General features: G+C 43.7%; 1 protein-coding gene and 1 pseudogene across 1 annotated transcript; one reads left to right on the top strand and one right to left on the bottom strand.

Annotated features, from left to right (window-relative positions):
* Positions 1-46: 46 nt before the first annotated feature.
* Slfn11 (schlafen family member 11) lies at positions 47-24,295 on the bottom strand. Its single transcript, XM_021645928.2, is given in 7 exon segments — positions 47-3,088; positions 7,636-7,906; positions 8,073-8,796; positions 10,023-10,175; positions 17,896-18,471; positions 18,474-18,949; positions 24,056-24,295. Coding segments are annotated over 6 exon segments (2,271 nt in total). The 5' UTR covers positions 18,943-18,949; positions 24,056-24,295; the 3' UTR covers positions 47-3,010.
* LOC132655326 (large ribosomal subunit protein uL6-like) lies at positions 20,077-21,226 on the top strand (annotated as a pseudogene).
* Positions 24,296-27,482: the final 3,187 nt, after the last annotated feature.

The following is a 27,482-nucleotide window of genomic DNA, read 5'->3' as shown; positions in this document are numbered from 1 at the left end:
TTATTCTTGCTCAGTGGGGACAAACACATGATGCTGGGGCAGAAGCTAAGAACTTACATCTTTATTCATAAGCACGAGGCCGAAAGAGTTCAGTGAGAATGGTATAATTTCTTGGTTTTGCTTTTCTTTTTTTTGGGGGGGGGGATAGGTTTCTCTGTGTACCTCAGGCCATCCTGAAACTCACTCTGTAGACCAGGCTAGCTACGAACTCAGAGAGCTACCTGTCTCTGCCTCCCTAGTGCTGGGATTAAAGGTCTGCACCACCACCGCCCAGCTTGACATGAGCTTTTGAAGCCTCAAAGCCCATTCCCAATGTGACACATATCCTCCAGTGCCAAACTTCTCAAACAGTTCCGTCAACTGCAGACCCCATATTTAAAGATATGAACCTATGGGGGCCATTTTCATTCACACCACCATAAGGCCTATTCCTGGGCATGCTCAGATAAGGAACACACACCTAAGTGTTAGTATAATGTTCTTGTGGAATGTACATAATTTACCCTTGTTCATTCACATGCTGATTTCTCTACCCCAAAATCTGGTGTCAATCCAGGCATTGCATTATGATGTTTATTCTAAGTATCACCTGTCTCAAGTTTGTGTAAACATGCCGCCATTTGTTCTCTGTATTGTCAATGAAACAACTAGCCAATGCTGAGCGACGGAGAGAATAGGGTGGGACATCCTGGTCCAGAGGGAAGAAGAAGGAAGTGAGTGGGGAGTGTCAGAGAGGAGAGGACTTGGAACCACTGGAGAGATGAACTGGACCTAAGAAATGACTGAAAGCAAGTATAATGTGAGAAATCTGAATGAGAGGAAACTATGTGGACTTGGAGGTTTCGGATGGAATAACTATTGTCTAGCATTGTGCTTTAGGTTAATTAAATAAATCTTAGTCTCTGTGTGGTGATTTGGGAATAAAGCTGGTTTAGGAATAACCGCTGTTTAACTAAGAGGTAAATCAATAATAAATATGCTTAATAATCAACAACACCTAAGCATGCTTCTTTTAAGGTCATAATTTTAAAAGGAAAGATAAGATGTTTTGGGGTGCATTTAGTTCAAAGTCGTGGACCACACAAGTCATATTATTGTGATGGACAGGAGTATTTCTGGGCTGTTTCAGCTAGAATCGCACAAAGTTTTGGCTGACAATAGATGTATCATTGTTATAGGAGTCTGCCCTGAGGGTGCTTGCCTTCTTGCTTAACAAAGTAACACCTTGTTACTTAAGGAACTTATGTCTGAGTTTATTCAGGCCTTAGCAGATCTAATTCATATCTTAAGTCCTCCTTGTTGCCAGTTGCCAAACTGACAGGCTGCTGGTCAACCTGGGTCTCACTTGCCCTTGGCTGGGGGTGGGGTTTGGGAGGTATATACCTGGGTCCTCAAATGGCAGAAGGGGTGCCACCACCCCTTTCACAGGAATGTGAGTGCTTCTGGAGGTCCAGGTCACAACCCACCACTGAAGTAAATTTGAGGTGCAGACATGATTCCAAGCTGGGCTTAACTGGAGCTGAAGCCTTGGATGGAGGAGTACTGGCCTTGGGTTTTTGAGGGGGAAAAGACCACTTTGGGGTTTTTCTTTGCCTCTTCCCTCCTCTATTATGAGATTTTTGACTGGGCTCATTTTCTTTAGGAAGGTTCTTTGGCTTCAGTGTTGCCCTGGATTGTCTAGATCTCTAGGCTGTTAGCGGACCCAAAAGACCATAGCTGCTGATGACGTGGGAGCCAGCTCCAGCTTCCACACTTCTTTCCCATCAATTCCCTTGGGAATTCAGGGGCATCACTTAATCTCCTATTTTGCTACATCCATGGACAGACTCTCTCCATTTACCTAGATAAATGTCAAAGAGGCCACAGTCATTTCTAGGTAGTGGGGGCTTTGAAAGAATGAGCCATTTTTGAACTGTCCAGTATTGACCCTGTAAGATATCTATTAATCCAACCATTCAAATGGTTTTGTGGGAGTCTTTGAAAATGCCCTCTATCAGGAAAAGAAAGCTGCCCCCCTCCCCATTTGGCTTCGCCCTTCTCTGGAATGTTTCTGGAGTGCATGGCACGTAATCGTATACTTTGCCTTTCTGTCCCTATTGAGATATTTGTCAATTTTCTCCTTTAACAAATCGTGATGCAACAGAGAACAGTTGATTTCCAGATGTTAAACTGAATCTTGCATCTTAGGATAAATAAATCTGTTATGCTCGTGGGAGAAGAAAATTATGTACAATACCCCTGAGACAAATGATACATTGTTTTAATATGCCAGCTACGCTGTTATGGTGGTTCATATTGTCAACGTGTATGCCTTTAATCCCCCAGCATTCAGGAGGTAGAGGTAGATGAGTCTCTGTGAGTTCCAGGCCAGACTGGCCTACCCAGCCAGTTCTAGAAAATCTAGGGTGACATAGTGAGACCTCCTCTCAAAATAAATAAATAAAAAGTGTTGTCAGCTTGTTAGACCAGCTAGAGCCACCAGGAGACATACTTGCGTGTATCTGCAAGGGAGTTTCTAGCTGTGGTTAACTGAAGCGGTTAACTTAATTGTGGGTGGCATCATTGCACAGGCCGGGCATGGGCATTCCTTTCTCTTGCTTCCTGACTGTGGATACAATGGTGTAAAGAGGTGATTTTTTCCTTAAAACACTTAAATTTAGTTCCACTAAAAGCTGCCTCGTTGTCTTGGCATCAGGTTAGAACTCAAACTACTGTAATCCAAAGTTAACCCTTCCTCGCTGAGGTTGCTTCTGGTTAGGCCTTTGGTCACAGCAGAGAGAAAAGTGCGGTAGGTACAGCTGTATTTAGCTCTATTTAACCTGTACACATGTGCAGAAGGACTCTGCACCCATTTTATTAGAACTGGTCACATGCTCCCCCAAACAAATATTCTTGCAAATGAAAAGTTTTCTTTTTTCAATTCTCTGGCAAAATTTGCACAAGGATGGAAGTATCTGTTCCTAGGTGTTCCATAAATCTGGTGAGACTGAGACTGGTGTTCTTCATTTGATTAAAACAATCTTTTTTTTTGGAGGTGGGGTTGAAAACTGGGGTTCCACACTCTGGAATCCTGGTGTGATCCACATTTCTGAAATGGAGAGACAAGAAACATGAACGCCCCCTTACTAAAAATAAAAGAATGGTGCCAATGCTGAGTGATCATCCTGCCGGCGTACAAATCCTCATGATAGCAGGGTTATTCCGGAAAACCTGAAGGAATATAGTCCAGATGTAAGCATTCCCCAATGGTATAGCACTGGGCTCGAGGTCATAAAACTCATTGATCATGTGCCCCTCATTCAGAATCAGCCAATCTGAATACAAATGTCCACATTATCTGTTACAGGATTAGTCTCAGCTGAGGCTTGAAGACAACACTACAAGGTTGAGCTCCTCCTTTGGGGGCAGTTTATGCTGGAACATACCTGTCTGAAAACCAAGGTGGAACAGATCACAGTAGACTATCTCATGGTCGTCTGTAATGACAGTTTGGGGGAAGTTTTGCTGCCAATACTGTCACCTTGGGTCCTGTAGTCCTGGAATTTCCAGTTCCCAAGTAGAGCTGGTCCTGGGACATGGTGAGCCAAGACTCTGTCCTGACCTCTTTGGGTTTCTCAGTTGCTGAACTTATTGTCAGAAAAGTTAGTTGCACTTACTGTGTGACTGATCCTGATTATGAAGGGGAAATTGATTTGTTGTCACATAGATCGAAAGGAACTGTGGGGTCAGATGGAATATGGAAAATACAAATAAGCAGAAAATATCATTAATAATTTGATCGCTGAGAGTGGACTCTCATTTTTCGTAAGTTTATATTGATTGATTAAATAAAATGAAATGAGCTAATGATGAGATGAACCTATATTATTTTATAAACACAGGTTCTTGGGAGCATCGAGGGAGGGGGAAGCAGAAGGAGAGGACCTGCCGGTGGTGGCGGGGGGAGAAAGAGGGAAGAAAGGAGGGAAAGCAGAAGGAAGGGTAGAAAAGGGTTAACAGAACTAAGATTTCTGTGAAGGGTCTCTGGGAGAGAAGCCCCGCCCCTAGGTGGAGGGCAGGTTATGGCAGCCATGTCCTGCAGCAGGTAGGGACTTTAACATCCTAGCCTTTTGTTGTAATAAATGAATAATGGGAGAAGAATCTTTTCTGGATACTTCTGGCTGACATTGGGGGCATTGATTTGGGGGCATGGGGCAAAAAGCTGGACTGTTGGCCAGGTCCCACAAGCAGGCTGTTCTGTTTGCTGCCCAGGATCTGTGAAGACCATCTTCAATCAGGTCCAGCTGATGCAGTCTGTGAGGTTTAGGCCAGAGCAGCACCTGAGTTCTGGATGCAGCCCTTGAGGAAGCAGGATGCTGGAACATGTATATTTTAGGAGCAGAAGATAAGTCAAGGAGTTTCACTTTTAGGCCCATGGTCTTGGTAGTTGGGTAGGGGAGTCCCCCAACCAGGGGAGGAATTCCACCCTCAGGAATAGGTAGTCTGGGAAACAGGCTGTTGATTGACAGTACTTATCTGGAACATGACTTGTGAATTATCTCCTGAAGTTTACAGAAAGAGACAAATTGGCTTGGAAGACAATTTAAAATCTGATTAATGTTAAAGGTCTAAACAGTCTTAATACAATGTAGCACAGTGGGGAGAAGAGTTTTTATATGCCTGAAATTACTTTCTTATCACCAACCTCAAAATACCTTCTCAGACCCTCAAACACTTTATCAGAAGCTTAGAACTTAGGTACAGTGTGCATCTTTGAGAGGGCAGGTGCAGCCTTGGTTTCTGCTGTTCAAATCCATCAGGGACCTGAGAAGGATAACGTACTGGATTCATTTCCAGACGGCCTTCCCATCAGGCTCCTGTGGTGGCAGGGGCTCTCGTGAGCGCAAGTCCTAGGGCAGCGTCACAGCATCAGTCTTTGGGTGCTGGGCCCAGCAAATCTGAAAGGCCTTTCCACAGAAGAGGAATTTGGGAGCATGACCGACCTTATTTTGTCTAGGCAAAACAGCCAACTCTCCTGGTGTTGTGTTTGTCCACAGTTCAGGCAGGGCCTTGGCAGCAGCCAGTTGGAGCAGTCCTGCCCAGTATCACAGTATCCAGATGGAGTCATCTCTCATTGTGCCCCAATATTCCTGGAGTCCTTGGGGTCACCACTAGAAGCAGGGGTCTCTGTCATATTAGGCTTCTTTATTAGGCACTTAATGCACTTGCTGCAGATTTTCTGACAGGTTTGAGGACCATGATCTATTAAGTATAGCTGAGCCAAACAAACTTTGATGTGCCTCCCACTGTCTCTGTCAGGGGAGACCTGTATGGGCTGGTGTAGAGTCAGGGTGGGGGAGGGGAACCTGGAGCCAGTATGCGGACAGGAAGGGGTGAAAGCATGCTTTCCTGAAAACCCCGGGAGAATGCACTATTCAAATGCATTCCCTCCTTCCATTGGCCTATTAGCCCACTTACCTGCAAGGTTGCAGAAAGCAGGTACTTACAGCAGGAGAAATCCGTTATCACTCAATAGTGTTGTGGTTTTAGTCCTTTTCTTTACACTTGTGAAATATTTTTGTGAATGTATTTGTCGATTTAAAATGGAAGCCTGTTTTAACATATCGGCTATGACTTATCACATTGTATTGTTTTCATAGTTTCAGTCATTGTGGTTTCAGCATTGTCACAGTATACATCCTGTGTCCATTCTTTTGCCATCCTTTTCTCCAACTTTTCAGCCTCAGATCCCTAGCTAGTCTCAGTGTTCATTGGTAATTCCTTTCCCTACATTTTCTGAAACTACAGGACAAGAGTTTTGTTGTATCTTTATAATGTTCTTTTCTGAAGGACCTCAATTAGATTTTGCTTTCCCATAATCAGTGATTGAACCTAGAACTTCATGAATCTTGTTCTAGCACTCTGCTACTGAGCTACGTCCCCCAGGACTAGAAATGATAAGACTTCAGGATATACTCTAGTGAAAAGTAAAATAAAGCCTTTGAAAGGTCTGATTAATTTGCATAAAACTGTTAGACTACTAGATAGACAAAAGGCCCTTTTTTACTGTACAACTTCATAATCTCCAACATAACAAATCCAATTAAAAACAGACAATGGGGAAATATAAATGAAATGTAAAGTAAGATCTTTAAATCTGGCTCAAAGTTAAATATATAGTAAAACCTTTGTGTTTGCCTTTGAGTGAAATGTTTCAGCAAAGCCTTTGCTTGGTTTGGGTTAATCAGTGGATGCTGAGAAACTGTTTTGAAACTGTTTGGACCTTGAAGAAATGTTTCTTTGGAGAATCTGCAGTAGGTGCTACTTGGAAGCTTGCAGGTGCACAGACCTTGGTCTTAAGACACCCCTGGCAAACCCAGAGTTCTTACTTTTGACTTTGTCTAGCTGTGGTCAAAAGGGATTGAAGTTTGTGTAGATTTTCTGTTCTTCCGGGCAGCAAGGTCAAGATAATTTTGGTAGCTGGAACCTTTCCCAGCCCCAATCAACCTTGTATATTCTTTGAATAAAATAACTGGAGTGAGGTATCTGGGTGCCAGTCTTTTCCAAGAAGGCTGGACCCCTCTGCTCCTTTGAAAAACGAAGGCTTAGTATCTTGGTGAGATTCTCTCTCTACTGTGGAATGTTGGAGTTTATTGTATTTAAGTGTGTCTCTATATATCGATTGTTGATTGCTGAACTGACAGAGAGCAAGCTAAGGGCTAGCCAGATTTTAGTTACTGTATGCTCTATGGCCGTTCACTGGTCTTATATTTTGTAAGCCCAGAAGATGGAGATCACTCAGCCTTCACTGCCTAAGGCTGCCTAAGAGCTGGATCAGTGTTGCATTGCTGCTAATTGGCTGGAATAAAGATCTGATGGTCAATATCTAGGGCAGAAAGTTCTAGATCATAACTCCTGGGCAGACACTGACAGAAGCAGTAGATTCAAGTGGGAGATGAGGAAGCAAGATGGGTCTAAGAAACTGGGAGGTAAAGGACTAGCCATGCGGTGGGTTTGTAGACTAGAGAGTCAGGTTAAGTTTAAACGATGGCTGGCTGGGAGTTAAAAAAAAAAAAAAGGTCTAAGCTTTAAAATATTAAAATGCACACGTCTTATTTATAATGTATTGGGATCATAGAGTTTCCTTCCCTTCAGTGGAAACTATGATCAAACACAAAACAAAATATATAGATGTTTTCTTGCTCTGGAAGCAAGACAGAGCAATAGGTTGTGGGAAATGGGCCACTCAAATGTAGAGGGGTCAATACCAAACACAATGCTTCTTTCCAGGCCTGAGAATCGACGGATGCTATCAAACATGTTAGGAGGAGGATAGATAAATGCATCATTTATCCTCCTCATTTCTTCAAGGAACATATTTTCATAGCTTTCCCTTGCACTGTCTGTGCTGAAAAGCACTGCAATATCTTGGGGAGAATACCCATTCCTCAAGAAAAAATCACACTTATTTGCTACATAACTGACTGCATCATCCCAACTCAAGTTTCTAGTCTCGCAGCTGCCTGATATACCTTGAGACCAGTCAAAATCATGGAGCATCTCCAGGGCTTTGGGAGGGATGATTTTTGGAGGGTTATTTCTGATTTCTTGCAATATTTGTTGTAGAAACTCAGCTATATTATCTGCATTGCGTACCACTTTGGTGAGCTCTTCTTTTGGATACTGCCATGAGAAGGGTGGGAGGCCACACATTTTCCGATGACTGGTCTGAAAATAGTCCAGAAAGATCCATAGAATTCGGCAATCTTCCCTCCTCTGAGTGATTTTTTCCACCTTCTCATACCAGTTCCCATCTTCAGTGCGGAAATTCTGGGCTTCATCAACAATGATGTGTTGGATCATCGTTGTGTTAAAGTGAGGACGCATAAAGGTTTTCCGGGTCACTGCCTGGCACAGATTTTTTCCCCTGTAACAGCGAAAAGGACATTAGGTGTTTCTCTAACTGTGTCATATACCACACAGCACTGCAGTCACCAGTCATTTTACTGTCTAATTCCCAAGAATCAGGGTAACGCAACAGATAATGTCAAACCCGGATTGATAACACACAGACATAAGATCCAAACACTTACGCTATCAAGTCTCTCAAAAGCTGATTTTCACAAATGTAGAGAATGTTATCTGTTCTACAGTGGAATGTGTTTCTGATCTTTTCCATGATTTTCATGGCCATGATTGTCTTCCCTGTGCCTGGCAAGCCATGCACAAACAGTTTTCTGGTTTTGCGGAGGCTTTTTGAGAGTATCTCATACTGCTTGGCTGTGAGAAGGTTGAGAATTTCACAGCCAAGCTGGTCACTCAAGAAAGATCTGAAGTTGAGCAAGACAATCACGAGGGCCTGCAGCAAAGCTTCCATTTCCTGGGTGCTTGCAAGGTTATAGGAGGGTGGGTAATGAATAGGAGAGGCTGACTCCCCGTTGGCCTCAACATGGCTCTCAGAACTCAGGCAGAGAACATTGGTGATGACACACACCCTCCCCATGTAGCCTCCAGTGTTCACTAGCTTCTGCTTCAGAGTAAAGGCAGTGCGGGTGCAGTAGTCCCATCCCCTCTCATCCTGCTCCTCCAGGATGGTGTAGAGGATGGGGGGACTATGCTTTGCAATCAGCAGAGCATCACAGATGACCCCCTGCTTCTCTTCCAAGTCCAGGTCCACAGCCCAGCTTCTAGAGAGGATCAGCACACCACAGGAGAAAGCATGCACTTGCTGGCTTATTAAGTCCTCTAGTCTCTCATGCTGTGAGCGGAGATCCTTCCAGAGGGAATCAGGAGTATATTTCAAACATTCTGGTGACACTGGACATGAAAAGAATAGACAAGATTTCAAATACATGTTTGTATTGTTTTGAATGACTTATATATTATGTTTAAAATGGAGAATGGATGGCCAATATATAGCAAACTCAATGGTAGTTTTGGAATTTTTTTGACTCATATGCTTTCTCTGGGTATATTTATAATTTATTAATTATGGTTTCTGGTTTTGTGTTCTTATGGGAATGTGTTTGAATGTCTTTAATAACAGTCATTCTTGTATCAGATTCTTTTGTGGAAAGTTTAAAAACAATCCAATAAGCTAATAAGTAAAAAGAGGTCAGTTATGTTAATTTTGAAAATGGACCTAAGGCCATCCTAATACATTAATTCCCAGGACATTAATAATTGTTTATAACTGGCTGGAGAATGGCTCAGTGGTTAAGAGCAGTGACTGCTCTTCCAGAGGTCCTGTGTTCAATTCTCAGTCAACCACGTGATGGTTAACAGCCATCTATAATGTGATATGATGCCCTCTTCTGGCATGCAGGTGTATATGCTGATAGAGCACTCATACATTAAAAAACAAAACAAATAATTGTTTAAACCATACACAGATGTCTTTGTATCATTTGATAATAGATCTCATATATGTCCAATGTACGAATTTTAAAAAGCTGTTTCCTTCCTTCAGAAACCTGAATCTTTTCTCAGTAGGAATTTTTTAGACAAAATCTAGCTAAAACCTAATGTTATCCACAGTCTGAAATTATTATTTTGTACCAAGATTAGAGCGTGGTGAGTCCACCTAACTACCTCTCTTCGAGCCTAAAGACTAATTACTAATGGCTCCTTAGCACCCTCCTATCTGCCATGTGAATTCTTAAAAGCTGACTAAAGGGGTCAACTATAGCATTGTGCTTCGGTGTAAGGCCTTTGCTATGTATGCACTGGTTCAGTGAGTTCTGGACCCAGGATCAGAACTCCTTAAGAAGCTGCCTCAAATGCACATGCTCAAGCCCCACCCCTGGGAATGATATGTTTGAAATCGATGGTGGGGAGGGGGGCTCAGCCTCTGCATATTTACCTATCAGATTTTGCTAGTCCTATGCTACATGACTTCAAGGGCACCTGCCCCTCATTCCCAAGAGATTTGTAGCACTGTCCCTTCCTAAACTTGGTGTTGCAGAGGACAATCTCATTGACTTCATTTTAACAAAGGTATCAAATGGTCTCTTTCTCTTAATGGAAAAACTAGCTGTTCATACCTGGAAATAAATGCCTTTGCAGATCAACTTTATGTTCCAGCCCTTTCTTAGAATACACTGGTCTGCAGCGAGGAGGGCTGTTGGAGAGACTCAGCTGACATTCAAAATCTGTACACAGGTCATTGAGGGAAGCTTGCTGATTGGGAGCTGCCTCTGTGTGACACAAGGAATAAAGAGAGTTAGAATAACAAAGCATAGGCTCTATTATAAAGTGGGGGAAGGATTAGAAGAACATCAGAAATCACTAAGAAGGAAAGTTGAAGCTTGGTCCAGAAGGTAATCTAAGTAGCCCTGAGGAAGAGACCAAGACCCCTCCCCACATGACAAAAGCACAATCCTCATAAACTTTTGTTGGGGATTGGTCTGATGCTTGCATTTTGATGCTAATTACTGGCCCTCAAGATCTGGTTACTTCCCAGATACACCTATCCTTGTTGTTTAAACCTGTGTAAGACATTATACCTGATTGGTTGATTAAAAGGCCTAAAACCTGGACAGGGCAGACTGGGGTAAGCACGGCTAAAGTTTCTGGGCTTTGGGAAGAGGAGAATCATGGGAAGAACACAGACAGACAGGAAGAGAGGAGGAAAGAGGGCGCCATGATAGATTAGCATGGAGAAGAAACCACGTGGGCCGGGAGGAAGGACTCCAGTAATGGCATGGAAAAATCCCAGATGAAGAATACAAGCAAATATTTAAAAGATTATGGATGGAAGGTAGCCCAGATAAAGATGGTTAAGGCTGATGGCATTGAATGGGGGCTGGGAGGTGGACTTCTCCACCCATCTAGTTCAGGCCTTAAATATTAATAATAGCTGCTAATTTTTATTCTTTTTGTCTCTCAGTAATAAGACACAGATACCTGTTAAATTTTATAATTGCCTTATTTACCTTGGGCTGGGTAGAGTATTTTACCTATGTTGTCTCAATCTCCATCCAGTAAGAATTTCAAGCCTCAGAGAAACAATCTAACCAACAAAAATCCAAGCCCTAAATTGGTAGATAGGAAGAAATAATAAGCATTAGGGTAGAAATTAAAGAAGTGGAAATGAAAACAGTGATAAAAAGGATGAGTAAAGCAGAGCTTTTTTTTTTTTTAAATAGATAAGACTGACAAATCTTTAGCTAACCCAACTAAAGAGAGAGAAGAAATAACATTGCAACAGGTATCAATAAAATCCAGAGGATCATTAGGGAATACTTTTGAAAGCCTGTATTTTAAAAAAGGTGAAAAATCTTGGAATTTAGATAAAATATAAGTCCTGGACACATATCTACCAAAACTAAATCAAGGTCCCTGAAGTGGCAGCTGCTAAATCCCTTTCATTTCAATACACATTCTCACATCTGCAGGAAGATTGTGTCTTTTCCTCTTACAAAGAGCTGAGACAGAAGTACAGCTCCATCTGGGCCTACCCAAGAAGATGAAGAGTATCCTAGCAAAGAAAAGCCCAGAACTGGGTGGATTTTAATTACTTCACTGAAGAACTAACAGCAAACTATTCTGTAAAATAAAAGAGAAGAAACACTATTAATTCACTCCATTAAGCTGTACCATCTTCTTACCACAACCATAAAAAGACAAAAGAAAAAATCAACCACTCAATTTTCATGATAAACTATGTCATAAAGAACTTGCAAACAAAACTCAAACAAATATTGAAAAGACCACCTGTCATCATCAAGAGGCAAAGATGGCCTAAGATAGCAAATTAAAAAATGAAATATGTCACATAAGTAGAATCAGGGACAAAAAGAAATCACAGATCATCTCATTAGATGAGAAAATGCCTTTGACAAAATTTTACATCCTTCCATGATCATGAGAAAAGCCCTGAAGAAATTCAGATCAGAAAGAACGGACCTCAAAATCAATAAAGGCTACATATGACAAACCTAAGCCTAACATTATTCTAAGTGAGAAAAAAACTAAATGTACTGCCTCTAAAATCAAGGGTTCACTCTTATTCAAGGCAAGTATACAAAAAGATAAGAAAGAAGTCACAAAATCCCCATTTGCAGATGATCTGATCCTAAATGTAAGGACTACCTTTTGTTTTGTTGTTGTTTTGAAGCAGGGTTTCTCTATGTAGCTCTGGCTGTCCTGGATTTTGCAGACCAGGCTGGCCTCAAACCCAGAGATCTTCCTGCCTCTGCCTTCTGAGTGCTGGCATTAAAGGGTGCACCACCACCACCAGGCCCCAGTGAGTTATATTTGATAACTTTCAGCAACTGTTGGTCAACTGAGAACCACCCACATTCCAGAAGCAGGTGCCCCCCACCTTCCGTGACTCAGCACCAACGGTCTGTCATCGCTAACAGCTAATGCAACGTTTCCACAGTCACCATGGTCCCAGATATTTTTCTATACACATGCCCGTGTCCCTAGGAAGCCCATGCCATCATGGCCTGGTCTCTCTTTTCTCATTCCCACTCAGAGGCAGCCTTTTACATACCCCACCACCCCCAATAAGTCTCTTGCATGAGTTCGGGTGTGTGGTGAGATTTTGTGGCATTTCTTGGCTCTCCAAATGCCAAGATACTCTTTTGCCACAAAATCATTTTATTGGTCACTTGTATCAAATAGGCTCTCCCAATATTTGTCCTCCCCCCAGGGTCTGAGCCACACCAGGACCCTACCCATCCACTCCATGCACAACCAATCCCCTCTGGCTCATCCATCACTGTCAATTGGTACCTTTCCCCTTGGTCAGTGTGAACGTTTCCCTGAATCACAGAACTGACCGTTAAGCTTCTGGTACACCTCTGCTACTCTTGGAGGTGGAGGTAACCCAGACATCGTCTTTAAGGCCACAGTTGAGCCTCTTTACCAACTCCACTTCTGACCCTTTCCCTTGGGTGAGGTTTTGTTTTTGAGCTCAGTTTTATACCTATTGGCTTCACTCAAAAGCCCTGGTACCAGACACTAACTCTCCTCCAGCTGGTAGCCCTGAGCACCATTCAGCGCAGTGACAATCCACTGAATGGCTCGTATATTTCCCTTTTAGTCTTCCCTGATGTCCTTGATTTAGGCTTAGGACCTTCCCTTCTTCTTTACCCATGGGAATGGTGACATCCATACCTTCTGGCTTCCCTTGGGATACCTCTTAGAGAACCTCTTACCCCTTCACCTGGCATTCAACTTAAAGGCCTCAAAACTTATCACCTTTGCAGTCAAATCTGGCTTCAATAGTCTTTAGGTAATCAATCAAAATGGCTGCCTACCTGAACCACAGATCCCAATATTACTCAAGACCTTTACAGCTACTGCCAGTGATTGAAGACATGGAGATTTCCTATGTCCAAGTTTCTTCTACCTTTGCTCCAACCTTCTCTGTTCTTCCTGTTCCCCCACTGAGCTCCCTCTAGCTATGACATCTGAAAAAATGATTCCTCCACTACTTTGGATCCTGCTAATGGGTGGTCCCTCACCTCCCTTAGGAGCTTCAATTCATAGCTCCTTCTCTTCCTCTGGCTCCTTTCGTCTCCTCTTCTAACTATCCCACCCTGGCAACCACTTTCACCCTACCAGTAGCCTTCACTCTCCCCACTACTGGCTCCTGGTCCACCTGGCCCCAGTTTTTTCTTTGCAGGAAGTTCCCAGGGTGGATGAGAGAGTTAAGTGAACTCTCTCAAATAGGATAAAGAATGGTTTTATATCTCTAACTCCTCTACTTTCATTAAAGAATTCCAATACATTACCTAATGCTATAGTCTTACCTCACATGACACACACACATATATATGATTCTAACTAAGAGCCTACTTCCAGAGGAGCACAGAAGAGTTTGGGAACAGGCTAGAACACACACAGATGAAATCCACCAAACTAACACACCCAGCTGGGGCAGAGCATTCCCAACCAGGATCCTCAATGGAACTACAATACCCCTAGGACTATTCTAGCTAGAGATCAATTTACAACTTGTCTCCTGGTTGGTGTCCATAAGGCTGCCCCTAAACAAGTATACTATGAGAAATTCTAAGAGGTCATTCAGAACAAACATGAACACCTGTCTTTATTCCTAGACTATGTTACAAAGGCCCTGTTACACTATACCAGTCTAGACCATCAAAACCCAGAGAGAAAACAACTTCTCATGACCTATTTCTTTTCCCAGAGTTTCCCTGACATTAGGGTCAAGTTTAAATGCTTGGAAAGAGGAACCATTACATCACAGGCAGAAGTCTTAGCCTTTAAGATGTACCATTAGAGAGAAGGAAAAAAAAAAAAAAACAGTAAAGAAAAATACCAAATGCTGGCCAAGGCTTTTCAGCCAGACTCCCCTGCCTTCTAAGGCCTGAGTTAGTGGGGTCTCTACTTCAAATGTGGTCAGGGGGTGTCACTAAGACTGGGTCTAAATTAACCCTGACAAACTACCTAAGTCATGTCCAAAGTGCCATCAGGAAGGATACTAGGCTATTGACTGTCCCAGTGTCCCTCACTGCATGGGGACATCAGACTCGAATCACCTTCAGGCCAACCTCTTACGCCTGGCCATGGATAACTGAAGGAGCCCAGGTTCTGACAGGGAGCCCTGGATAGTCATTAGAGTATCTGGGTGATCCATCTCCTTCCTCCTTGGCCCCCTTACTGGCTCTGATGGAGTTTAGGGGCCTCACCTCTTCTCATTTCCTTATTGTCAGGGTAGGAGGTCAGACAGCCTTACCAACATCAGCAGACCCCACTGTTCAGTTGCATTTTCAAGGGTGGTTCTCTCACTCCTTCCTTCCTGGTGGTGCCAATCTGTCGCATCCCCTTATTGGCAAGGGATCTTCTTGCCAAAGTGGAAGTCTCTATTTCCTTTGTTCCCCACATTCCCCTGACCCCAAGCTCACCAGCAGCCCCTCTTCTCCTTCTCTTAGGCACTCAACCTAGTGGTTCCAACATACTTTTTCCTTTGCCAGCTTTCCGTGTCTGGGATACCCCAAACCCCTCTGTTGCCAAACACTATTCCCCTGTCATTAATAACAGGACCCTACACAGTACATTTCCCAAGCTCGGTACCCTTTCTCTCTCTCCAGCCTCAGGAGACTATCATCTCGAGCCTCCTAAGAAAAACACTACTTCCCCCTTTGCCATCCTTATACTTCCAGTTAAAAAACCCAGTGGGGTGGGGGGATTGGAGAGATGTCTCAGAGGTTAAGAGCACTGGCTGTTCTTACAAAGGTCCCGAGTTCAATTCCCAGCAACCACATGGTGGCTCATAACCATCTGTAGTAAGATCTGGTGTGCAGGCAGAATGCTGTATAAATAATAAATAAATAAACCTTAGAAAAAAAAAGAATGGCCAGATACACACACACACACACACACACACAGAGAGAGAGAGAGAGAGAGAGAGAGAGAGAGAGAGTTGCTACATGTGTATCCTCGCTCCGAGTCCCTCTCTATCATGAAATAAGATCCTTCACCTCTAAATCAAGGACCCAGGTGGACAATGGGTTCTACCTTTTCTTCAGCCCCCAGTGCACAGTGTACACAATTAAAACACAGAGAAAATATATCCTGACATACTCAACCCCTGGAGATAGAAAAGAGAGAGGAGGTGACTCAACATTCCTCCAAGGCTGTAACCACTTTAACATTACCTCTCTTAAACAAGACAGAGCTCCCATTTCCTCTCCTACTTCAGACGTTGACTTCGGCCTTGTAGCTCCTTAATGTCACCCAACCTGGCCACTTCTGGGATGTCTGGCTATGTGTTTCCCTGGGGACTAGCTAGCTCACAACCTCTTTTACAGCCTCTCTTGTAACCTTGTCAAATAACTTTACCTCCCCATTCACTAAGTGCCCAGCAGTACCACCACTCCCGAGCTTTTTCATCTCACCCTCTTTGGCATGGCAAACTGCTTTAAGGCATCCAGGATTCATTTTGCAGGAGTGTTAAGTTTCTTAGACTGCAAGAAAACCCTAACTCTTGATTCCCCCGTCCTCCCAGCCCTAATGCTCTAAAGTCCACACCACCTTGATGCTTTTGCTGTGCTCAGGGCTACCACTGCCCACCTGCCAGGAGTCTGCATTATAGTATTTCTCTTCCCAATTGGGGGTGATACCTGGAAATAGCCCCTACTGATTTGGTTGTGGACTTGCTAGCTGACATCATAAAGGGCTGTTCAAATCCTGCCCCTTCCGGCTGTAGTAGAGACTGATCACCTTTCTGGACAGTTTTCGTTCCAGTTCATCCAGCACCTCCCATAGGCAGCACATACTATCCTTGCCCTTCAAGGACAAATTGACTCCTTGGCAGTGGTGGGACTCCAAAACTGATGGTGAAGGACCAAAGAATTAAACATTAGTTTCTTTGAGTATTGGTTTATAGTTTAAAGCACAAGCCCGAACAAAGGCCAGCCAGGTGGAGACATGTCCAGCCACCTGCCGGGAGGAACTGGACTTAACCCATTCTTTTCCTTCCCACTAGAGATACAGTTACTAGGAAACCAGCCCAGAACCGTTTATGGTCTTGGCGCCTACAGTAAACCAATCATTTCAAAAGTCAATTTCCCTTACCCAACTGTGTAACGCCAAGGCTTGGAGCCCTCCTGCTTGTGGTTTTGCCCTTTAAAAACCTTGTTCCCCTACACCACGGGGCCTTCACCAGGGAGATTACTGCGGCCTGGGCTCGAGTTTGTATTAAATAAACCCTCATGTGTTTTGCAATGGACTCGACTTATGGTGGTCTTTTGGGGTCTCGCAATCTGGGTACAACAATGGGGACTAGATCTTCTTACAACTGAAAAAGGCTGCCTTTGCCTCTTCCTCTGGGAGGAATGCTGCTTCTATGTCAATCCATCAGGTATAGTAAAACATAAAATCCAACAGCTTCAAACAGACCTCCAAAAAACATACCCCTGGGTCTTTAAGAGCCCCATATGGAATTGGATACTTATTGTATTTACACACACACACACACACACACACACACACACACACACATTTTCTGGCTTTTACTATTTGCACCCTGCTTTATCAATTTCTTCTCTATGTTTCTTTAACAACAAGTTTTTTAAAATCTCTCATCAAACAATTAATCAGTTATTGTTACAGGACTACCAACCCCCAGCCACAGAGCTGGAGACTCTAACCTCTACCAAATTTGTCCTGACGGTGAAGATCAATGGTGTCCCAAAGATGCCAAGGCTCCCAGGTGGCAAGAAGCAGTCTAAACAATGTGGCAGCTCACCAGTCACCCTTCCCATTTCCTTACCTTTTCTAATAAGTGAAAGGGAGGAATGTTGGTCAACTGAGAACCACCTACATTCCAGAGCCAAGTACTCCCCACTCCCACCCACCTTCAGTGACTCAGCACCAGCAGCAGCCATTGCTAAGAGCTAATGCAACATGTTCCTACTAATGTCAAGATCATGCATTTTCCCTATTTGCATTCTCAATTGCCCCTATAGAGCCCACATCACCTATTTTCCATCCTCATTCAGTGGCAGCCATTTGCATTATGTCTCCCCCTGATTCCAATTAATCTCTTGCATAAATTTTTCGTGGCATTCCTTGGCTCTCCAATCACTGAGATACTTTTTTTTTATTTTTATTTTTTTGCTACAGAACACTTTCAGTAGCAGGATACAAAACCCCAATATATTCCAAATGGTGGTGACATATGTCTTCAATCCTAGCACTTGGGTGGCAGAGGATCTCTGTGAATTTGAGGCCAGCCTGGTCTACAGAGCAAGTTCCAGATAAGCCAAGGCTACAAAGACCTGTCTCACCTCCCCTTTAGCCCCCGCCAAAAGCATAAACATCCAGAAAAGGCCAGCCTCAGTAGGTGTAATGAATTCAGATTTTCAGAGAGGGAAGGATTCAGAGGAACTCAAAAGAGGCAGAAAGGACAGATAAGAAAGAACTCTCGCCTCTTACCTGGGCCAACATCCATCATCATGCGTACCCATTCGTCAGTGTTCAGGCTGTACACACCTTTCTCCTTGTCTACCATGAATGAAATGGGAGCTTCTGAGAACACAGCACAGCAACATGGCTCTACTCTGATCACACAGAGATAACCATACAAATCTCCCTCTTTAAACACATCTATGACTCTGGTCTCATAAGACACCTTTTCTTTAGATGAAGAAAAATGGAAAACTGGCAACTTGGATATTGTTACATTTGCCACTGTTTTCAAATGGTCACAGTCAACATTGTCTTTTGGGCATCCCAGCACACTCTTCCTCTCATTATCCACGCCAATGAAAAGGTAGCCTCCGTCGGTGTTTGCAAATGCAGAGATGTAGTCTGGAATTATACTTTTCATATATTTTGGGGCATGTTTTGTATCGAATCGTTTAAACTCTATATATTCAGATTCAGTAAAAGGCAACTTTTGGCCATATTCAAGTTTCTCACTTTGAAAAATGTTAAAAGCAGGACCTGAGTTAAGGATGTTCGTACTCAAAACTCTGGGAATTTTTAAAGGTGGAACTCCATTATCACTCAGACTTTCCTCTTCTTGTACAGAAAGTCAACTGTGCTTCTTGAATCCATGGCAATCTTCGAAGTTAAATTTCTAGTGTACAACGAAGAGCTTAGGCTGCAAATTTGAGGCTTAGCGGAACCATCTTCAGGGCCACAGCTCCAAGATTTAACAAAAATGTAAAACTGGTTGCCTCTTTGGTCAGTCTCAAAGAAAGTCTGACAATTAGAAGACGGAATAAGGTCTCTCAAAGAATGTTCCAAGTCCTCCCCCATCTCCACAGGATGCTCAGTCTTGTTGGCAGTCTGCATCTCAATCACTCCTCCTCCGGAGTTTAGCAGAGCACAAGCAGCCTGTGTGATTCTTTCCTTCTCCTCCACTCTCTTCGTTTTGTCCATTTTGTTTCGATTTTCTTCTCCAAGAGTCACTTCTCCTACATAGATGACCAAGTCTGGGTGAGATTGGACCACCACCAAGGAGGGAATCGTCTCCATGCTGATCCTACAGTCAAACAATCCAAACATTTGTTTTATTTTTACTAACAAATTAATTTACCCGTGCACACAATTTATTCATCGCTTACTAAAAATATTTAATATAAGCCAAATGTATTCTGTCAAAGCAACAAAATATCATGTAAGATAGAAACAGTCCTTTCTCTTTGGAAACTGTTTTGAGGGAGCATTCCAAATAGAACTTACAATCATGTGTGATATGGGCTATAGGAGAAAAAAAAAAACACATTTATGCAGTGCCTAAACTAATTTGGCTATTAAACTGTGGTTTGATAATGCTAACAGGAGGAGATGATGTCACCTATTCATCGAATTGTCAGGGTGAAGCCATTAGCATTGAGGTACAGGAGCAGGAGGAATCAACTAATGCAAAGGCATGAGACAGCACAGCTTGGAACATATTTCCAATGAGTTAGGGGATAAATACAGAATATACTGGAAGTGATGTCAGAAAGGACATGAAAAACCAGAGGTAGGAGACAAACAAAAGGAATATGGTATGGGGCATGGAGAACAAGGCCACCTGCTGAGATTTTCAGGTATGTAAGCTGTTGACAGGTACTGCAAGGTGAGATTAGAAAGTTTTATTATATGATTCAGTAAAATGCCAGGCAGTGGTGGTGCACACCTTTAGTCCCCAGCACTGGGGAGGCAGAGGCAGGAGCATCTCTGAGTTCAAGACCAGCCTGCCTGGTCTACAAAGTGAGTTCCAGAACAGTCAGGGCTACACAGAGAAACCTTGTCTGGGGGTGAGTGGGATGGAGTGGGGACATAGTATTTAGTGAATGACACAACGGTTGACTTTGAAAAGACCCTAGATGCTTTGGCTCCTAGATGTCCAGTAAGCAAAACTTGAGGAATGAATATCAGGTACAGAAAAAGTCACTTTAAAAGAGTACAGAAATGTACATAAAGGGAGAGAAGTTGATGGTTGTCTTTTCTTTAAGATAGAAAAGTTGCTGGACATGGTGGTACATGCATGTAATCCCAACACTCACAGAGGTAGGGGCAGGTGGATCACTGTGAGTTCAAGGCCAGTCTGTTCTACAAAGTGAGTCCCCTACAGCCAAGGTGACACAGAGAAACCTTGTCTGTTCCACATTTACTTTGAGAATGAAGACCATTCTCAGCAATCAAATGGTAGACATCCCAGAAAATAACATCACTGTGAAGGGGTGCACAGTCATTATGAAGGGCCCCAGCGGAATTCTGCAGAGGGACTTCAATCACATCAATGTAGAACTGAGTCTCCTTGGAAAGAAAAAAAGAAGAGGCTCTGGGTTGACAAATGGTGAGGTAACAGAAAGGAACTTGCCACTGTCGGGACCATCTGCAGTCATGTTCAGAATGTTGTATCTGATTCATGAGACTCCCCCCCACACACCAAAAAATAAAAATAAAAATAAAAAAGACCAGCTGGAGTCTAGCTTGTTGCAAAACACATGTGGATCTTTCTTCACAGCTGGAGCTGGTATTCTCACAGAGATCAAGGCACTGGTAACTCTCAAGCAACTGAGAGCCACTGGCTCAGGATTGAGGGGGATTTATAGGTTCTAGTCCCTCCCCATGTGCCCAAAGTAAGGGAACTCCAGCCTGGCAAACATCTATTGGTTGAAACACAAAAGGGGATGCTGCATTTTAAAATGATTGGCTGTGGGAAGGCATCAAAACCATTAATGGTTTTGGCTTCCTTTGATTAGCTGTTGCTAGGGGGAGAGGGGATCTGGGCCCATTTCCTGGCACAGTATCTCTAGTGGGAGTAAAGGAATGGAGCAAGGCTGGTTCCTCCCCACAGCTGGCCAGACAGGTCTCCAGTGCCTGGCCTTTGTTCAGGTTTGTGCTTTAAACTTTAACTCAATAACCCAAAAACCTAATTTTTAATTCTTTGGTTGCTCAAGAACATGATCAAGGTTGTTACACTGGGTTTCCATTACAAGATGAGGTCTGTGTATGCTCATTTCCCCGTCAATGTCATTATTCAGGAGAATAGGTCTTCGGTTGAAATCCAAAGTTTCTTGGGTGAAAAATACATCCTCAGGGTACAGATGAGGACAGGTGTTGCTTCTTCTGTCTCTCAAGCCTAGAAGGATTAATTAATCCTTGAAGGAGATGATATTGAACTTGTTTCAAATTCAGCAGCTCTGATTCAGCAAGCCACAACAGTTAAAAAGCAAGGATATCAGACAGTTTTTGCATGGTTGGTATCTATGTGTCTGAAAAGTTTTTGATGGTTGGTATCTATGTGCAGCAGGCTGATGAATAAGACCTAAGTTAGCCAGCTCCAGAAACAAGATCCTGAATTGTAAGTACAATTTGGGGTGTCTTTGGGAACAACACTAAATGTTCCCAAATATTTGTGTGTCAAGAGAAAATGGGAAAGTTAACAATATTTGCCATGAATGAGAGAGAACCAGTGCAGAATTAAGAACTTAAAGATGGAAGAGGAGGCTCGGTGAGGAAAACAGTAGACTCCTGAGAGTCCAGGTTTGGAGAAGATTGTGTTCCAGAATCTGAAGAAAGCAAAGAAGAGAAGACGAGCAAACAGCTGGCCTGAGTGAGGTTAGGTTATAGCTGTGGCGACACAGGAGGGAGAGTCTTCTAAGGCATTTCCCTTTTCCTCTTCAGCTGGGAAACAAAGTCACCCCCTGGACAAGGCAGGGGAAATGTAATGCACCCATGCCGGGGAAGTTTAGAGAACTATCGCAGCAATGCGGGGAAGGAAGGATGTCCTCATAAAGAAAGATACTGCAGATCAGGTGAATGAACCATGTGTCCTAGCTACCTTTCTGCTGCTGTGGTAAGATAGCCTCATAAAAGCATGGAAGGAAAGAAGGGTTTGTTACAGTTCACAGTGAGAATTATAGATCACCACAGTCGTGAAGTCAAGCTGTGGTTTACACAGCAGGGTCACCGCGTACTCACAGGAAAAAGGGAGCAAGGGACACCTCTGCTCAGCTAGCTTGCTCTTTTTCATTCAGCTTAAAAACCACACTCTGGAAATGCTGCCACCCTTCCCCCCACCACTCCCTTTAGGATGGCTCTTCTCATCTCAATGAACTCAGTCAACATAATCACTCACAGATTAAATAATTCCTCATGTGTGCGCCCTGGCGCTTTCTGCATTAAGATAAGACCAACTCTTCATGCATCCAACATACATAAAATTATAAAACATGATAATGACTTGGAAGGACAATTGTATAGTAAGGCATGTATATTATGACAGTATTTGCATAGAAACTTAAAGACAATGAGCTTGGAGAGGTGGCTCAGTGGTATATGAGTGTTCTGCTTGTAAGGATGTCTATACACCAGCTGCCTGTGAAGGTCTGAAAAGGGCATTAGATCCCCTGGGACCAAAGTAATGGCAGTTGCTCGCTGCCATGTGAGTGCTGGGAATTGAACCTGGGTCTTCTGTGGGAACAGGAAGTGTTCTTAACTGCTGAGCTACCTCTCCAGCTCCAGATAATTGAGGTTTTTGGAAGTAAAATCTTTAAAATATCATCCGACACAGAATAGGGCTATAGTAGAGTTGGATGGGCAAAATACAGTAGATGAGCGAGATGACATGGAGGGGCAACTGGTCTAAAGTAAACGGCGCCATTCCGTGAGAACTGAAGAAAGGTGACCTTTGTCTTTCTTGCGCCCCGGTAGAAAGGTGGTGAAAGATTAGGACTCTGACCGATGTGTGTCCATAACAAGAGTGGGACTCTCAAAACTCTAGGCAGGCTGGAGCAGAGCAAATTGGGACTGTCTATCTTGGGGCAGAGCCAGAGCAGAATATAAAAAATAAAAAAAGGCTATAGAACGAGCGACATTTGGGAAACGGAAATCACAGTCCTTGGTTCTTTTTCAATAGTTTCTAGATTATGAACCGTGGGTTTGATAGTAAGAACTCCATTTCTGCCTCTCAGCTCCTCAGCCAAGGATAGTATCTTACAGGGCGTTGCTCAGTCGCTCGTGCGATTTCAAAAGCTGCACTTTGGGGCCTGAGGATCACACTTTTGGAATCTGATTTGAACCTGCCAGACTCTGACAGGCTCTGTCAGTGCAGAAATCTGCTGATGAGCTCTGTGCGCCCCTAAAGGTGGTGAAGAGAGGGACAGAGGGACGGACGGAGAGAGGAAGAGACCAATGGAGGGCCAGAGGGGCGGAGAGAAGGGCGGAGGAGGGGCGGAGGGAGGGAGAGACAAACGGAGGAGAGTGAGACCTAGACAGAGGCAGAGAGGGAGACAGAGACTGAGGCAGAGAGAGACGCCACTCCCCCCCCATCCGGCCCCTCGCTCCTCTGCCTGGCCACTCGCCTGCAACTCGTTGTGCTGGGTTGGTTAGGCTCCCACCAACCCATCCCCATCCCCTTTCACGTTCACTCCCATCCTCAGCACCCACTTTTTAAGGAACTAACCCCGAGTCTGATAAAATTTCTGGGCCTTCAGGCAGGAGAGATCTGGCGGGCTAGCCTTCGGTGGGGGTGGAGGGGAGCTGACGGGCTCTAAGCGGCAGAGCCTTCCTGGCCTTAAAAGTCCTGTGCGCTCCAGGTCCGGGCCTCTACGTGGCATTGAGAGGTCGCCTTTCCTTTCCAATGGTTGGCTTCACCCCTCACTCCCCGTTAAAGCCGCGCAAGAGACCAACAGGAAGCCCACCAAACACCGGGAAACTTGTGTTTACTTGATTATTAAATTACACTTTAATAATTCCAAAATTTGGATATATGGTTTTCAATATATCCAATTCCAATACCTCCAATACTCCCAAGCTTTCGGATTGTTCCTGGCGTTTTTTAGTTTCTCTTTAGATCTCTGCTCTCCCCACGTCCATTCTTACCCCTCCCCGCGCTATTCCTCTACCCCAGTGCTCTGTCGAGGGCCAACCGATCAATCTACTGATCGGATCAGTTCACTTGCCCATATGAATCACACAAGACAGGATAAAACGCATTCAAAAGGAGAAAAGCTCTTCTCCAGGCCCTTCCTTCTTGCTCCTGCCCCTCATCTGTCCCCGGCCTCCGGCAAAGTCGCACCTGGCGTCCCCCCCCCCACCCCTTTTCCAGTCTGCGGGGAAAGGACTCGGGGAGTTCTCTCGCTTCCCTTACCTGGCAGCCTCGGAAAGCAGAACTCGGAAACAGACACCTGTGGGTTGGTCACTCGCCTGTGAGGCCGAGAGGAGCAGCCCCGGCTCCAGCGTGGCTTTGGCGGTAGTCAGAGAGAACTGTTTGGGCCAACGCTTCCAGCCTTAGGAAGGCTTGCTTCTGAGAAAACGAAACTGCTCGGACTTTCTAGCCCGCTGCAGGAGCTCACTGCTGCTTTATTGGACTGTGCAGCTGCCTTTCTCCCCTTAGCTAAGCCCCTAGCCTAGGCCTTGGGCGGGGCTCTTCACTTCAGGCCCGGCCCAGTGGCTCAGAGCCCTTTGCAGCCTTCTCAGCTTGAAGGACAGGCTAGTCACTGTTGTGGGAACCTGGGGAAGGAGAGAGAGAGTGAGGCTTTTATCTGGAGCTCAAGCCTTGGCCTCTGGGGTGAAAACTAACCTCTGTTAACCCCTCATATTTGCAGATTTTTATGTGGTTAGCTCGGTTAATGACTTCATGATATGTGTTCTAGTTCATAGCCTGCTTTTCCACGGTTCAAACCTTCTATTTCAGTATATTCTCATGCCACCAAAATTGTTTTTCTTTACAGTTCTTCTTTTCCAGATTATACAGTGTTAAAAAAAAACAAAACACTGTCAACCTAGAAGTCAATAGATACACAAGCACACACACACACAGACACGCACACTTCACCTAGTGTGTAGAAAATAATGGTGTCCTATTTTGGACAAAACAAGGGCTTTGTCCAGCAGATTCTTATCCCACGAAGTGTTAAAAGGCTGGTGGAAATTTGTACCAGAGTGTCGCTTAGAACCACACGAATGAAGCCTATGGAAGTGATTATGGGAACAGTAGAAGGTAGTCAGTCTCTCTCGGTGTTCAAACGTCAGTGAAAAGGTAAAGATACAGCTATTGTATGGTGCTTCTAAAACGTAGAAATAAACACCTGTGATGATTTACAGGGGGCTGGAAAGGTGGCTCGGTGACTGAGCGCATGATCTCCTGGAGGGCCTGAGTCGACGCCCAGCACCCGCCTGTGGCTCACAGATGCCCTGAACTCCAACTCCAGTTCCTGGAAATCAATGCCTCTGGGCCTTGGCGAGTGCCTCCACTCACGTGCACACACCAACATGGAAATAGAAATATATATATATATAATGTAGAGATAAATATTTAAAATGTTGTGATAATTACAGCACAAAAGATGGAAGGGAAAATCTGAGCGTGCTGCAATGCTTGTGCGTCATTCCTGAGGTGGCATGTAGTTGAAGTGTGATAAGTTAAGCACAGGTAGTGTAAACCCCAGAGCTGCCACTAAGCAAAATGGAAACAAAAAGCATACATGCTTTGTAGTGGTTTGAATAAAATCAGCCCCCATAGGCTCACAGGGAGCGGCGTTATTGGAGGTGAGGCCTTGGTGGTGTGGGTGTGGCCTGGTTGGAGGAAGTGCATCACCACGGGGTGGGCTTTGAGGTCTCAGGAGCTTGAGCCAGATGTAGTGGCTCACTGTCTCTTCCTACTGCCCGAGATCTGGGTGTGGAACTCCCAGCTACTTCTGCGGTGCTGTGTCTGCCTGCACGCTGCCATACTTCCCACTAGGATAATAATGGGCTAAACCTCCTACAGTTGTAAGCCAGCCCCAATTAAATGTTTTTCTTTATAAGAGTTGCCCTGGTCATGGTCTCTTCACAGCAGTAGAACCCTAAGACACATACTAAGTCAACGGTGGGGAAGGACACTTAGTGTTAATTACTTTGTGTTTGTTACATTCTTTCATCTATCTGTCTATCTATCTATCTATCGTAATATATACTTATGTTTTATATATATATATACTTATGTATGTATGTACATATTTTCCTACTTTCTCTTTGTGCTTTGCTGGTCATAATTGAGTTTCATGCTTAGACAGGCAGCTTTCTAGGTAAAATTTGGTACCAATTTATTCTTTAGATCTCAGTTGCTTCTCTGGAGAAGTCGCATGGTTAGCAGCAGCCATTCTGACAGGGATGAGATGGAATCTCAAAGCAGTTTTAATTTTCATTTCCCTGACGATTAAGCATATTGAAAACTTTTAAAAGTATTTATCAATCATTCATATTTCCCCATATGATAAATCTATTCAGTTTATTAGCTCATTAATTAACTGGGTTGGATGATTTGGTTTTGGTATTTAAGTTTTGAGGGCTTTAGCTCATTTCTTAATAATATAATTAATATAACACATATATTAATACTGTCTGAGGTATACCATACCTGGTGAAGAGTTTCCTCTGTTATTCAGGGTGTCTCTTGATTCTGGCATTTGCTTTCTCTGCTCCACTGAAGCTTCATAATTCCATGAAATCCAATTAGTCAAATTTTGAGATTAGTCCCTGTGCTATTGGACTCCTTTTCAGAAATCCTTGTCTATGTGTGTGTTTGCAAAGGCTTTTGTTGTATTTTTCACTGAAGTTTTTGTCCTAATATTAATGCTTTGAACCATTTTGAAATGGCTTTTAAAAAAAACAAAAACAGGGGCTGGAGAGATGGCTGAGAGGTTAAGAGGACTGGCTGCTCTTCCAGAGGTCCTCAGTTCCATTCCCAGCAAGCACATGGTGGCTCACAGCCATCTATAATGAGATTTGGCACCTTCTTCTGGCCTACAGGCTTACATGCAGGCAAAATACTGCATACTACATAAATAAGTATATAAATAAATCAATCTTAAAAAAAAAACCAAGCAGACAAAAACAAAAACAGAGACATACAAATCTAGTGTCATTTTCCTGTCTGTGTAAACCCAGCTTTTCCAATACTATTTATTAAAGAGGCTGCCTTCTTCTCCTCCTTCTCTGACTTCTCCTCTTCCATGTACTCCTCCTCTTCTGCTTTCTTCTGGTTTTTTGTTTGTTTTTTGAGACAGGGTTTCTCTTGGCTGTCCTGTAACTTGCTCTGTAGACCAGGGTGGCCTTGAACTCACAGAGATCTGTCTGCCTCTGCCTCCCAGCTGAATCTGTTTTCTTGAATGTACACATATGCATGGCTTTGACTGAACTTGTGTGGGTTATTTCTGGGACCTCTATTGTACTTTGCTGGTCTACCTGTGTGGGTTTTGTGGCAGGGCCATACTGCTTTTGTTACTGTGGCTCTGGAAAACATCTTGAGGATGAGTACTGTGGATGCTCCAGCATTGCTGAAAGTCATTTATACAACTTGAGGCCTAATGTAGAAGGCGAAAGTGTTACTTTCCTTTTAAGTACAGACTCCCTGCATGAAACTGTGACAACTGGTGTTGATTAGAACCCACAAAGATTCACTGAACTGTGTAAAAGGTAGAGGCTTGCTTCTTCTTATCTTTTAGGTCTTTCTGAATGTCCTATATTCATTCATTCATCTATTTATTTACTTATTTATCTATTTATTAGAAAGAGACCTTTTAGCTTCCTTGAGT

This window comes from Meriones unguiculatus, chromosome 7, assembly GCF_030254825.1.
Source record: "Meriones unguiculatus strain TT.TT164.6M chromosome 7, Bangor_MerUng_6.1, whole genome shotgun sequence".
Taxonomy (NCBI): domain Eukaryota; kingdom Metazoa; phylum Chordata; class Mammalia; order Rodentia; family Muridae; genus Meriones; species Meriones unguiculatus.
The sequence above is the reverse complement of the archived record's forward strand: the minus strand, read 5'-3'. Positions and strand labels throughout refer to the sequence as shown.